General features: G+C 36.3%; 1 protein-coding gene across 1 annotated transcript; it reads left to right on the forward strand.

The window, feature by feature from the left end:
* Positions 1 to 3026: 3026 nt before the first annotated feature.
* Positions 3027 to 4922, forward strand: LOC132608101 (uncharacterized). Its single transcript, XM_060322174.1, has 2 exons — positions 3027 to 4271; positions 4368 to 4922. The coding sequence occupies exons 1-2, from the start codon at positions 3027 to 3029 to the stop codon at positions 4920 to 4922; spliced, it is 1800 nt and encodes a 599-aa protein (XP_060178157.1).
* The last annotated feature ends 9561 nt before the right edge of the window (positions 4923 to 14483 follow it).

The following is a 14483-nucleotide window of genomic DNA, read 5'->3' on the forward strand; positions in this document are numbered from 1 at the left end:
TGATATATGCAGTTATTTATAACTTTGTTTAATTTAATAAGGAAAGAGTATTAAAAAGGAACTTGACGTTGCATTTATTTATAAACTGTTGGAGGTGAATGTTGAACCTGGCGGGTTCAAGTGTTATTATTGCATTGTTTAGGTTCTTCCGATGTTGTTCATGGCGTCGGATGCCGGTCACGTCTAGGGTCGGTTTTGGGGCGTGACACAAAGTCTATAGAAAACCACTAATTATCGGTTGCTCCTTCATAGCATATTCATATATTCCTTTCCACTATCAAATAGATTAAGGCACAACCACATATCCTATACCTCACTCATAAATTTAATTGATTGTCCAAATTCGGGATAAACATGTGGCATCATCAAGATTCATATTATAACTTGCATATGGACAAGTGAAGCCTTTTTAACATTGTTAGGATGTGATGCAATTTCAGAAATTAAGGATGCTCTATTACTTATTTATGAGGTAAGACATGTGAGCCTTGAGGTCAAATGGTGTTCGATGATATTTCCAGAGATGGTGGTTTTTGATTTTGATATACACATCCTCTCATCACATCACATGGTACCATTTGGAAAGTTTCCACCAACAAACTTTATAACTTTCAACAACCCCCCACCCCTCTCTAGGACAGTTCGATGAAATTTGTGGCCTCAAGCCAAATCATAATAAGAGACTTCTAAACTTTGGGGCAACTCAACGGACTTGTTGTCTAAAGTCAAAATATTTTAAAAGGCTTTTCAATTTCTTTCATAAAATTCGTACAATGATGTGACAAAAATGAAACCACATAGTTTGATCTAGTGGTGAGAGCGCAATGCATAATATGTAGATTTGGCGTGTATCAGGTTATCAAACTCTCCCTGGCCTATATAAAAATATTGAATTTAAGTGGAAAAAGGTAGAGAGGTGAGGCCATTATCTACCAAGTTTCGAATCTTGTGACACTTGCCACAAAATTTATTATTTAAATAAAGAATGAGCCACAAAATGACTTGCTTTTTGATATATGGATCAATCAAATACGACCAAAAAAAAAATCGATTCAGAGAAACTTGAGTTAAGTTAGAAAGTGAAATCATAATACATATGAAAAAAAGACTATACATAGAGGAAGAAAAAATTGAATTGATTAGAAGGTAAATATACTATTTAATTTAATGAGAGAAAATTTATTGTAATTTACTCACTCAAGCTTACAACCTCTACCAAATTAAAAACAAATGTTAAAATTTGAAATCATTTATTAATAATTACATAAATTAGAAGTTATATATATAATAATACTAGCCTCAGTGTACGCGCATTATGCGTAATCAAAACGCGTACCTCATTTAACAATAAACACTATAGAGAAAAAAATTGCATTTAGCTATTTTTTTAATCCGGTCCTAAATTGTACGGAGCTATGATTGATTTATTTGATAATTTGTTACTAATTTATTGCTAAATAGGATTAGCGACGAATTCTGATGTTTAACTTTTCGTCGCTAATTCATGTTTATTTAGTAGAATCCCGCATTATGTGTTTATAAACTTAAAATAACCAATGTTAGTATCCAAATCTCTTAATAGTATCATGTCAAAATTATACTTCAAAGTCCGACTAAACTTGATATGATTAAAATTTCATGCATAAATTTTATTCAAAAGAAAATCAGGGACGTGCCTTTTTCATCCAAGTAGATACATGAAATTAATTTTGGATAGAAAATTTAAGTGATTATGGAAATTAAATAAACACACAATTATACCTTACATTTAAGACTTTAATTAACTTTGTAATATATCTAGGATTTTTCTCTGCCTTTATAAAAGTTGGTAAGATACCTCAGCACATGAATAAAAAATTTCAGGAACATTTATATGTTTAAAACAATTTAATTATTATGATGTCTTCTTTGATTTCAACCGAGTGTTTTATTTTTATTTTTGAGATAAAACTTTTATTACATAAGGGGTAGGAGAAGGGGAAGGAGAAATGGGGGAGATGATTACAACGTGGGGATTCGAACCCGCACCAATAAGGTAAAAGTTTAGGTAGCCAACCAACTGAGCTACTAAATCCCTACTAACCGAGTGTTTTAATGTTTGTATTTTCAAACCGATTACTATAAATTGAGTCCTGGAACATTACACTTCCTTTTTGTCTTATTTAGGAGATTTCTAAAGCGTTCCATTTAGTAGTATTTGAAACCGACAAGAGAAGATTGACCGCATTATATATTTATAAACTTAAATAACCAGTTTTAGTAGAATTAATCTGCTTTTATTATTCTTAGTCTTTATCCAAAATTCTAATTAGCATCCTGTGAAACTTATACTTCAAAGTCCGACTAAACTTGATATGATTAAAATTTCATGTATAAGTTTTATTCAAAAAAAAAAAACAAAATCATGGACGCGTCTTTTTAATCCAAGTAGATACAAGAAATTAATTTTGAAGAGAAAATTGTAGTGATTAAGGAAATTAAATTACCTGCATATTCCAATAATAGCTAGGTACGTGTTACACCTCAAAAATTTTCGCGTCGTTTGCGTCGTAAGTAAACTAACGTAAGCTCGGAGAGGTCATGGAACCCTTATAAGGTTAAGGAATACTTTTAACAAGTGCTAAGCAAGTGTCTAAAGGTTTCGGGTTCAAGCGAATCGAAGAAATTAAGTTTGTCGAAATTTTGAAAAACTTGGCAGGATTTTGGACAGAATTCTAGTCCAACTTGAGAGAGGTGTATCTCATAGAATATGAGGAGTTATGGAATGTATAACCTATGCAAATTGAAGTTCATTGAGTCTAGTTTCCAATTCAACAAACTGTTAGTCAATACTACATCGGAGTAACCGACCTTCTCTGCGGGCCCACTTTGGTAATCAGATTCCTAAAGCAATCACTCACACCTGTCTCATCCTCATTCCCAAAGTAGACAACCCCCAAACTTTTACTGAACTAAGACCAATTAGTCTTAGTAACTTCTCAGTAAAAATCATTTCTAAGCTTGTTAACCAAAGACTTAGTTGCTTGATGCACAAGACTGTATCCCCTAACCAAACAGGCTTTATCAAAGGCAGATCAATCACTGATAATATCATGCTTACTCAAGAAATTGTCCATAACATAAACAGAACCTCTCCAGCTGGTAATGTGGTTTTAAAATTGGACATGACTAAAGCCTATGACAGGGTATCATGGGAATACCTTTGTAAGGTCCTTAGACAGTTTGGCTTTGCTGAAAGGTGGATTGATAGTGTTTGGAGATTAATTACAAATGTCTGGTACTCTATCAATATTAATGGGACCAGACATGGCTTCTTCAACTCCACAAGGGGTATCAAACAGGGAGACCCTCTTTCCCGTTCTCTTTTTATCATAGGAGCTGAATTATTTACTATAATGATGGAAACACTAAATCAATCTAAATTTATTCCATTTTCTATGGATAAAAATGGCCCTAATATCTCTCATTTGTGTTATGCAGATGATACTATTCTTTTCTCCTCATGTGATTCTCATTCCCTGGGTCTCCTAATGAGTAGATTGGGGGAGTATGAAGGTGTCTCTGGACAACTTATCAATAGAAACAAATCTGGTTTTTATGTAACCTTTAAAGAGGACGATCCTAGAATCAGCTTGATAAAAGGGATTACTGGTTTCAACCATTGCCAATTCCCTATGATCTATCTTGGATGCCCTATTTACGTTGGGAGAAAAAAAATTGTCTATTTCAACACCATGGTGGCTAAAGTAGCCAGAAGACTACAGGGATGGCAGGGCAAACTACTATCCTATGGTGGTAAGGCTGTCCTTATCAAATCAGTGCTTCAGGCTCTTCCTTTACACCTTCTATCTGCCGTTCACCCCCCTAAGACTGCCCTAGATCAAATTGAAATGATTATAGCTAATTTTTTCTGGGGTATGGATGGTGATAGAAAAAAGAAACATTGGAGTTCTTGGAATGATATGAGCTATCCAGTTAGTGAGGGAGGAGCAGGATTCAGATCTTTGAAGGACATCTGCAACTCCTTCTCTGCTAAACTTTGGTGGAGATTCAGAACTCAAAATTCTCTACTGAGATCTTTCTTAGAAGCTAAATACTGCAAGAGATTCCACCCAGTTGCTAAGAAATGGGTTTATGGCCAATCCCATATTTGGAAGAGGCTTATGGATAGCAATAAAATGATTGAACCTATTATTCTCTGGAAGATTGGCAATGGAGAAGCATCATTTTGGTGGGATAATTGGACTGAACTTGGTCCTCTTGCTAGACTGGTTCAGAACTAGAGAACCCCCAAAAATACTATGGTAAAAGATTTCTATTCTGGCAATCATTGGAATATTGTGAAACTGAGAAGGATTCTACCATAGAATATCATTAATTATATTATTTCTATTGAGTTTAACCTTGCTAGGAAAGATATTCCGATCTGGACTTCTGATCCGTCAGGGAAATTCATTAGCAAATCTGCTTGGCATATTGTTCGAAGGAGAAAAGGCACTACTCTGGCTAGTTCCAAAATTTGGCACAAGAAAATTCCTTTTAGGATTTGCTTTTTCATGTGGAGAGCTCTTCAAAACAAGATCCCATCTGATGATGCTGTGAAGAGATTTGGAATTTACCTTCCCTCTATTTGCAATTGCTGTCCTATTCATAAAATAGAAACTTCTCAACACCTGCTCAGTGAAAGCAAAATTACTACACAAGTCTGGGAATATTTTTGCAACACTTGTGGTATAGATCGTGTACATGGGAAACTCAGAATGTCCACCATGAAATGGTGGATGGATAAAGGTAAGAATTTAGTTCATACTTGTATTTACAGTGCTTACCAGTTGCTATTTGTTGGGAGATTTGGAAAAACAGGTGTAGGGCCAGATTTGAAGACAAGAAGATGTCAACTTGGTTCATCATACAACAAATAAATAAGCTCATATCTCTGGTTCTAAAGGCTCAATTCCCAGACGTACATATGCCCAGCTCTTGGTTGGACAAGTGCAAAAAAATGGAGAATCTCAGGCCTATCACTCATTCTCTAGCAGTATATTGGCACAAACCGAGCCCTAACTGGGTTAAACTCAACGTGGATGGTTGTAGCAAAGGAAATCCAGGATCAGCAGGAGGAGGCGGAATCATCAGAGATCACACAGGCAAAATGATCAAAGCATTTGTAGAATTCTATGGCCAATGCAGCAACAATGTGGCGGAAGCAAATGCAATCTGGAAAGGAGTTAACATCTGTAAAGATTTTGGACTGCCCAGAGTTGTGGTGGAATCTGACTCTCTACTAATTATTAATATACTCAATGGGAAACTAAAACCTCCATGGCAAATCAGAGAGATCATGAGTAAGATTATGAGAGACACTAGCCATGGTGAATTTGTCTTTATTCATATTTATAGAGAAGGGAACTCAACTGCGGACATGCTTGCCAATTGGGGAGAAGATTCAAAAATCTCTTCTAGCTTCACTGAAGCTACTTCCCTACCTTCCAAGGTTAGAGCTTCAATGCAACTAGAACTTGATGGGTTCCCAAATTTCAGATTCAGAAGTAAAAGAAACCAATTCACCATTGATGATAGTTGAATTAACTACTTACTTTTTGGTACTCTCACAGATGTGTATAGTGTCCTTCTATTGCCCCTTGTTCAACAAGAGAAGGATTACTCATCTCTCTATGCTCAAGTATAGGAATCAAAATTTCATCTTGATGATTATTTCTAATCTTCACAATGTAAATGAGGCTAAGGTCTATGTCCTCCTCCGTGTAATTAAGATTTTTGGTAAAAAACAAACATACTACATCGGAGTAGAAAGTTATGGGAGTTTCAAGATAGGCTAACAGATGGCTTCTCTGCGGGCCCACTTTGGAAGGCAGCGGAACCGACCTTCCAATCCCCTCATTTTATCATCATTCTACACTCCCTTGAGCTCCAGAAACCTCCATAAACATCCCCTAAACATTTATAGTTCCTTAGATCAAGAATTCAACAAGATTTACACTAAACTAGTTCATGAAAAGTGATTATTCTTGCATCTACTTGATGTTGTGGTGCGTTTGGTCTTGAAGACGTTGGTATGGTTAAAGTTCTTCAAGTATAATATTTGCAGGCTCGGAAGGTAGACTTTGAATCGCTAAGCAAGCAACAAGGTATGTTAAGGTTGCCCACTTCTTTCTTAAGGCATGGTCCTATTGTTATGAACTTTCACAAATGATGTCTATAATGATTCCTCTCATAGAAATGCTAGAAGCTTACATTCTTGATGTTTTTACGATATTATTGATGTTGGTCTCACCTTATGATTATTTTTCCTTCAAGGTGAGATATGCCAATGATGTTAGCTCCACAATGAAAATCGGAGGTATAAGTAGGGCTGGGCATAAATACCGAAAACCGAAAAATCGAACCGAACCGAACCGAACTAGTTTGGTTCGGTGTTTGGTGTCCACCATAAAAAAACCGAAACCGAAATAGCCGAACCGAAGTTTGACAAAACCGAACCAAAAAACCGAACGCGCACCGAAATTTAATACATTACCCAAAAAAAAAATTAAAATAGTCCAGGCCCATTAAGTTTAAAAGCAAAAAAAACCCAATTGTAATAAGTCCTCTTTTGTATTTGTATCCCTAATTTTCCAGTTCAATTGAGAAAATCAAATATCCTTAACAAAGAAAGGTAATTAGGATGTGTCTTTAGGATTAATGTATGTCACTTATGTGTTTTCTTAATTATTCTTACGGTATGTATATAACACCTAGTAATCCTATATCATGATTATAGTTTTATGTTCTTGTGTATCCTGTTTGTTTGATTTTGATTTCAATTTATCAGTTTTATGTTTTATTGCTTTTGAGAATATGAATTAGTGTTAATGGAATCGCTTCTAATATTATATAAAAAAAACCGAATTGAAAAAATCGAAACCGAACCGAACCGAACTTTAAAAAACCGAAACCGAAAGAACTGAACCGAACTAGTTTGGTTCGGTGTTCAGTGTCCACCATAAAAAAACCGAACCCGAAATAGTCAAACCGAAGTTTGATAAAACCGAACCGAAAAACCGAACGCCCACCCCTAAGTATAACGACCTTACGTCACTCCGATGAATTTAGAAATGTTTTCTCAAGGAATATTTTGTAAGACTTGAATAATATGCTAGTAGAGTATCCCTCATGAGGTACTTAATGCTAGAATATAAGATTATGATTCAGCCACGAATTGACTAAAGTTTAGTTAATCGGGAAAAAGTCTTAATGGCCCAGAAATGTGCTTATAAGTCTTATGTGATCATGTAGGTATTAACAGATAAGTAATGATCATGAGAAGTGCATAGAAGCTAATAGATAAAGAATGAACACTAGAAGTGTGTAAAAGAGTACCTATAGGGGATATTTGAATCGGGTTGCACGTTCCGCAGCACATGCATTCATATTTGGATCGGGCTGCACGTTCCGCAGCACATGCATTCACATTTGGAACGGGTTACACGTTCCGCAACAAATGCATTCATGTTTACCACTCGTCTACGGCCAGTTGGGCAATTATGTATTTACCACCATGTTACGGCTAGTTGGGCAGTTATTACCACCGAGCTACGGCCGGTTGGGCAGTTACCACTGATCAGTCAGGCAGTTGCGCTTTACCATCGAGCGATAATCCGATGGGCAGTTACCAACGTGCTACGGCCAGTCGGGCAGTTACCACTGATCAGTTGGGCAGATAGCACCAGGATGATAAGTAGGTTAGAGATACAATATTCTTCATAGATGTAGTTAAGCCCATGAGAGTATAGAGAGACATACATGTTAGATTCTTATTGGTAAGTCAAAAGTACCAGTTTGATTGTTATCATTATTCTTTACAGTATATCCTTATTATGTTATATTCTTGCCTTGCATACTCGGTACATTATTCGTACTGACGTCCCTTTGTTGGGGGCGCTGCTTTTTATGCCCGCAAGTCTTAAGATACAGGTTGACGGATCTCTCAGTAGGATACCAGCTTAGCAGGCACTGTCGTGGCACTCCACTTGCTCCGGAGTTGTCCCATATAGCCTATGGTATCTACGAGTTAGCATTATAGCCCACTCAGGTATGACTAAAAGATGCATGCATGTGGTGCTCGGTAGGTTAGCTCTGGGTGCCCGTTATGGCCCTCCGGTTTGGTCATGACAGAAGTGGTATCAGAGCAGTTCAGTCCTAGGGTTGTCTACGAGCCGTCCAGTAAAGTCTTATTTATGGGTGTGTAGCGTGCCGCACTTATAAACAGGAGGCTGCAGGGCATTTAGGATGGTTACCCTTCTTTATATCCTAGATCGTGCTATAAAGTTGAGTCATAGGGTGTAAATCTTCAACCCTGACCTCTGTTGTCTTATAGTTTGACGACGACTCCTTCAGAAAGGACTACGGGTGATTCGAGGATTGCAATGATGACGGGGGAAAAGAAAAGGAGTAATATTAAAAAGGAACCTAGAGTAGAATCTGTGATTAGACAATGGGTTAAAATTATGAATATGTTGATAGTACGGTGGAAAAAGATACGTTATGGTAATAAGGCAAAGGTATGATTAATCAGGAAGGGCATGTGTGGGGACACAGTTCGATGAAGAGACTACATCTACAGAATTACAAATGATGGGTATTAAGAGGAATCAATAAAATATGAATGACTTGTAAGTAAGGGAAGATAGTACAGTACAAGGGGATGAGCAATGACATCACGAACAATTATTGTGGTAATATTGTTTGTACACTCTCGAGGGTGGTATCGATATATTATATATAATTTTGTTAAGATAACTTTTGAAGTGTTCTAATGAGACTTAAACAAAAGAGAAGTTCGATGGGATTTTCAGTTGGGTAATAGCAAAGAACTGTAGTTATATTGTGAGTGGTCATCAACCTTAGAAGTGTTTTATTAATGAGACATCGATATGATTAGATGGGAGTTGTATTTTTCCCTCGAGATAAGATGTGAAAAGGATACGTATGTGTTTAAATATGATCCTTGAGTGTAAATATGCCAATGATTTACGAGCAGAAGGAGGTAAAACTGGAATTATGAAAACGAAAAGGGAAGAGGTTATAAGGATGATGATGCCTAAAGTCTAAAAAGGATATGATACGGAACACAAGATTTATCTAAGGATAGTTATTGTTTGAATGTGTAAAAAGGGACATGATTGGTTAGGAAAGGCAAAAGAGCGATGTATGTCGCTCAATGAGTTAGATATTATCGAGGGCCTCCTTAGTGTATAGAGTATACTGGCAAGGGTGTTATAAAGAAATATGAGATTAATGTATCTGCATTTGTTATCACTCCCAGAGGAGGTTCAGACTAAGACATCATAGCCTTCAGGTACGTATATGTTGTTAGTTACTGTCATTGGTCGTGTGGGGCCATTGTTGTTACTGGTTGTTGTAGCCCTGGGTGGCATTGTGCTGTTTGTTTATTGCGTGACAGGTTGGTACTATTACAGTTACAGAGGAAGCTCTGCCGAAATTTTCATAAGATCTCTGAGAGTTTAACATTCGAGGACAAATATTTTTAAGGGGGGGATGCTACACCTCGAAAATCGGAGAGGTCATGGAACCCTTATAAGGTCAAGGAATACTTTTAACAAGTGCTAAGAAAGTGTCTAAAGCTTTCAGGATCAAGCGAATCGAAGAAATTAAGTTTGTCAAAATTTTGGAAAACTTGGCAGAATTTTGGACAGAATTCTGGTCCAACTTGCGAGAGGTGTATCTCCTAGAATACGAGGGGTTATGGAATTCATAACCTATGTAAATTAAAGTTCATTGATTCTAGTTTCCAATGCAACAAACCGTTCGTCAATAAGACATTGGAGTAGAAAGTTATGGGCATTTCAAGATAGACTGCCAAATGGCTTCTCCGCGGGCCCACTTTGGAAGGCGGTGGAACCGACCTTCTATTCCCCTCATTTTATCATCATTCTACACTCTCTTGAGCTCTAAAAACCTCCATAAACATCCATTATAGTCCGTTAGATCAAGAATTCAACAAGATTTACACTAAACTAGTTCATGAAAAGTGATTATTGTTGCTTCTACTTGATGTTATGGGGAGTTTGGTCTTGAAGAAAGTTGGTATGGCTAAAGTTCCTCAAGTATAAGATTTGCAGGCTCGGAAGGTAAACTTTGAATGGCTAAGTAAGCAGCAAGGTATGTTAAGGTTGTCCCTTTCTTCCTTAAGGCATAATCCTATTATTATGAACTTTCACAAATGATGTCGATAATGATTCCTCTCATAGAAATTATAGAAACTTACATTCTTGATGTTCTTACGATATTATTAATGTTGGTCTCACCTTATGATTATTGTTCCTTCAAGATGAGATATGCCAATGATGTTAGCTCCATAATGGAAATCGGAGGTATAACGACCTTACGTCACTCCGATAAATTTAGAAATGTGTTCTCAAGGAATGTTTTGTAAGACATGAATAGTATGCTAGTAGAAGATCCCTAATGAGGTACTTAATGCTAGAATATAGGATTATGATGCAACCAAGAATTGCCTAAGGTTTAGTTAATCGAGAAAAATTCTTAATGACCCAGAAATGTGCTTATAAGTCTTATGTGATCATGTAGGTATTAACGGATAAGTAGTGATCATGAGAAGTGCATAGAAGCTAATAGATAAAGAATGAACACTACAAATGTGTAAAGGAGTGCCTATAGGGGATATTTGGACCGGGTTGCACATTCCGCAGCGCATGCATTCATATTTAGATCGGGCTGCATGGTCTGCAGCACATGCATTCATATTTGTATGGGGTTGCACGTTCCGCAGCACATGCATTCATATTTGGATCGGGTTGCACGTTCCGCAACAAATGCATTCATATTTACCACTCATCTACGGCCAGTTGGGCAGTTATGTATTTACCACCATGCTACGGCTGGTTGGGCAGTTATTACCACCGAGCTACGGCCGGTTGGGCAGTTACCACTGGTCAGTCGGGCAGTTGCGCTCTACCATCGAGCGATAATCGGATGGGCAGTTACCACCATGCTACAGCCGGTCGGACAGTTACCACTGATCAGTTAGGCAGATAGCACTAGGATGATAAGTAGGTCAGAGACACAGTATTCTACATAGATGTAGTTGAGCCCATGAGAGTATAGAGAAACATACATGCTAGATTCTTATTGGTAAGTCAGAAGTGCCAAGTTGATTCTTATCCTTCTTTTTTTACAGTATATCCTTACTATGTTATATTCCTGCCTTGCATACTCGATACATTATTCGTACTGACGTCCCTTTGCTGGGGGCGCTGCGTTTCATGCCCATAGGTCTTGAGATACTGGTTGACGGATCTCTCAGTAGGATACCAGCTCAGCAGGCAGTGTCGTGGCATTCCACTTGCTCCGGAGTTTCTTTGTGAGTTAGCATGGTTGCAAATGCATTTGCATGCGTATGGCGAGGCCCTGTCCCTACCACGTTATGTCATATACTCCAGTAAAGGCCTGTAGACAGTATGTACAGTTAGATGTATGTGACATCCTAGTCCAGCTTGTATACTTGGGATTAGCTTGATGACGTACGTATATTATGTTTTGGGACTTGTGTCCCATACAGCTTATGGTATCTACGAGTTAGCATTATGGACCACACAGGTTTGAATAAAAGATGCATGTATGTGGTGCTCGGTAGGTTAGCTCCAGGTGCCCGCCATGGCCCTCAGGTTGGGTCGTGACAGTACGGCTTTTCCAAAGTGAGACTATCACTTTCTAGTACAATGTACTTCATCTTTTTGAACAAATATTATCAACAGATGTAGAACAATCAATTTCATAACTCACAAGTCACGATCGAAGATTAGTTGCAGCTTTCAATAAATCATCAGGTCATAGCGAAGAATTATGGCGATCAGATTCCAATAATAGCTAGGTACAACTTGTCCAAAGTGAGAGACTATCACTTTCTATGTACTTCATCTTTCTGAACAAATATTATCAACAAATGTAGAACAATCAATTTCATAACTCACAAGTCACGATCGAAGATTAGTTGCAGCTTTAATAAATCATCAAGTCACAGCGATGAATTATGCCGATCAGATTCCAATAATAGCTAGGTACGGCTTGTCCAAAGTGAGAGACTATCACTTTCTATGTACTTCATCATTCTGAACAAATATTATCAACAGATGTAGAACAATCAATTTCATAACTCTTAACTCACGATCGAAGATCAGTTGCAGATTTCAATAAATCATCAAGTCACAGCAATGAATTATGCCGATCAGATTCCAATAATAGCTAGGTACAGCTTGTCCAAAGTGAGAGACTATCACTTTCTATGTACTTCATCTTTTTGAACAAATATTATCAACAAATGTAGAATAATCAATTTCATAACTCACAAGTCACGATCGAAGATCAGTTGCAACTTTCAATAAATCATCAAGTCACAACGATGAATTATGCCGATCAGATTCCAATAATAGCTAGGTACGGCTTGTCCAAAGTGAGACTATCACTTTCTGTGTACTTCATATTTTTGAACAAATATTATCAACAAATGTAGAATATTCAATTTCATAACTCACAAGTCACGATCGAAGATTAGTTACAGCTTTCAATAAATCATCAAGTCACAGCCAGCCGTCGATGAATTATGCCGATCTGCAACATAAATAATATCGCGTAATTAGAAATTAAATTATATTATTCTTAGAAAAATATAAAACCACTTGATTGAGATATAAAAAAAGAGGGCAAAGCTCAATATTGTTTGGTAGAATAAGCTATCAAAAGACAATACAATCGGTCAAATGTAAAACTACAATATATTCATTCCCTCAAGTTTCTACAAAGAAGACCATATATAGATTCTGTCAGATTCAATTGCAAATTAGGATCCTTCTTTTACCGTCAGTAATTCACGTGAACAGGTAAGTTTGAAAGCTATATCATGCAAAATTTTGATTGATTTTATGTGGGCAGCAAAGAACAAGGACGTAATTGTAGACCTAATAAAAGTAGTTCTAAGTGCACTTTATTTATTGTTTCCTATACTTATTTTCTTACAATTTCTTTTTAAAACTAAAACTAAATAAAAAATGTATAAAGTTATTAATAGGTTATAACTCTATCACAAAGTATATATGAACTTCTAAACATAAAAGGAAACCTAAAATACACGGAAGTTCCTACTTTGAATTTCAGCGTTATTCCAAAAATAACGGTGAATCTTTTTACTTTAAAAAAAAAAAAACGAAATATTATAAAAATTTGCAAATAATAAGTTAAGGAAAATAGTAAATGACGATTTTTTCTATTGCAGAGTCTTTTAATGAAGGGCAAAAAGTTTAATCAACATGTCTAAGGCACTTCGTGCTTTTAATATAGGGAAAAGGACACTGTGTGTCCATTCTGCCAAACTAATCCCACATTAACCACTGTTTGGGTTTAATCCCACCAGGAGCCCGGTCGGCCCAAATTAATGCCAAAAAATGGCTCGCCAGCCCAAAATAATGTCAAGGCTGGCCGGCCCAACAGCCCAGGCGCTTAAAAAAAACTTTTTAGTCGCCACTAAAGGGCTGCTACAGCATATATACATATGTTGGAATTATATATACACTTTATATACAATAATGATACAATTTATATACATATGCTGGAATTAATCATACATTTATTATACATAAATTATACGTTAATTATACATTTATTATACACATAGCATACAATAATGATATGATATTTTTTTTACATATACAATAGTGATACATATTATATACCACAATGATACGATTTCTATAATGCATTTTTTATACGTATGATACACTTTCTATACATGACTGATACAGTTTATATACACATATTGAATTATATATACACTTTCTATACAAGAATGATACAGTTTATATACATATGATACATTTTATATACATATACAACAGGGATACATTTTATATACACATATGATACAGTTTCTATATATATGATATATTTTATATACATATACAGCAGGGATACATATTATATACACATATGATACAATTTCTATACATCAAAGCTTTTTCAGTCCTGCAATGGCGTCTTCCTATGAATCCTCTGCCATTTTCGTAACCTGCAACTCACAAAAAACAACGACAATCATATGTGTCCTTTCGTACGTGCTCCCTTATGAATTGTTGGTTTTTTATCTTTTTCACTTGTTCGTATATTTTACTCATTCTTCCTTTTGTTTGTTTTATACTATTTTATTTGCATTCTTCAATTTGCTTATTTAAAAGTTGGAGCAACAAGGCTCTAGATATTACTTTTGGTTTTGCCAGTTTTGATCTTTGATGAGGTAAATGTTTTCCTGTAAAAGTAATCTGTATCAAATAAAATTGAAAGGCGTCCTCTCAAGGCATCAAATAAAATTGGAGAAGAAGGTGGAAGAGGAAATAGGAGGAGAAGATGAAGAAGAAAAATGGACAAAGCAGAAAAAGAAGAAAAAGTGCCTA

Source organism: Lycium barbarum, chromosome 8, assembly GCF_019175385.1.
Source record: "Lycium barbarum isolate Lr01 chromosome 8, ASM1917538v2, whole genome shotgun sequence".
Lineage (NCBI taxonomy): Eukaryota > Viridiplantae > Streptophyta > Magnoliopsida > Solanales > Solanaceae > Lycium > Lycium barbarum.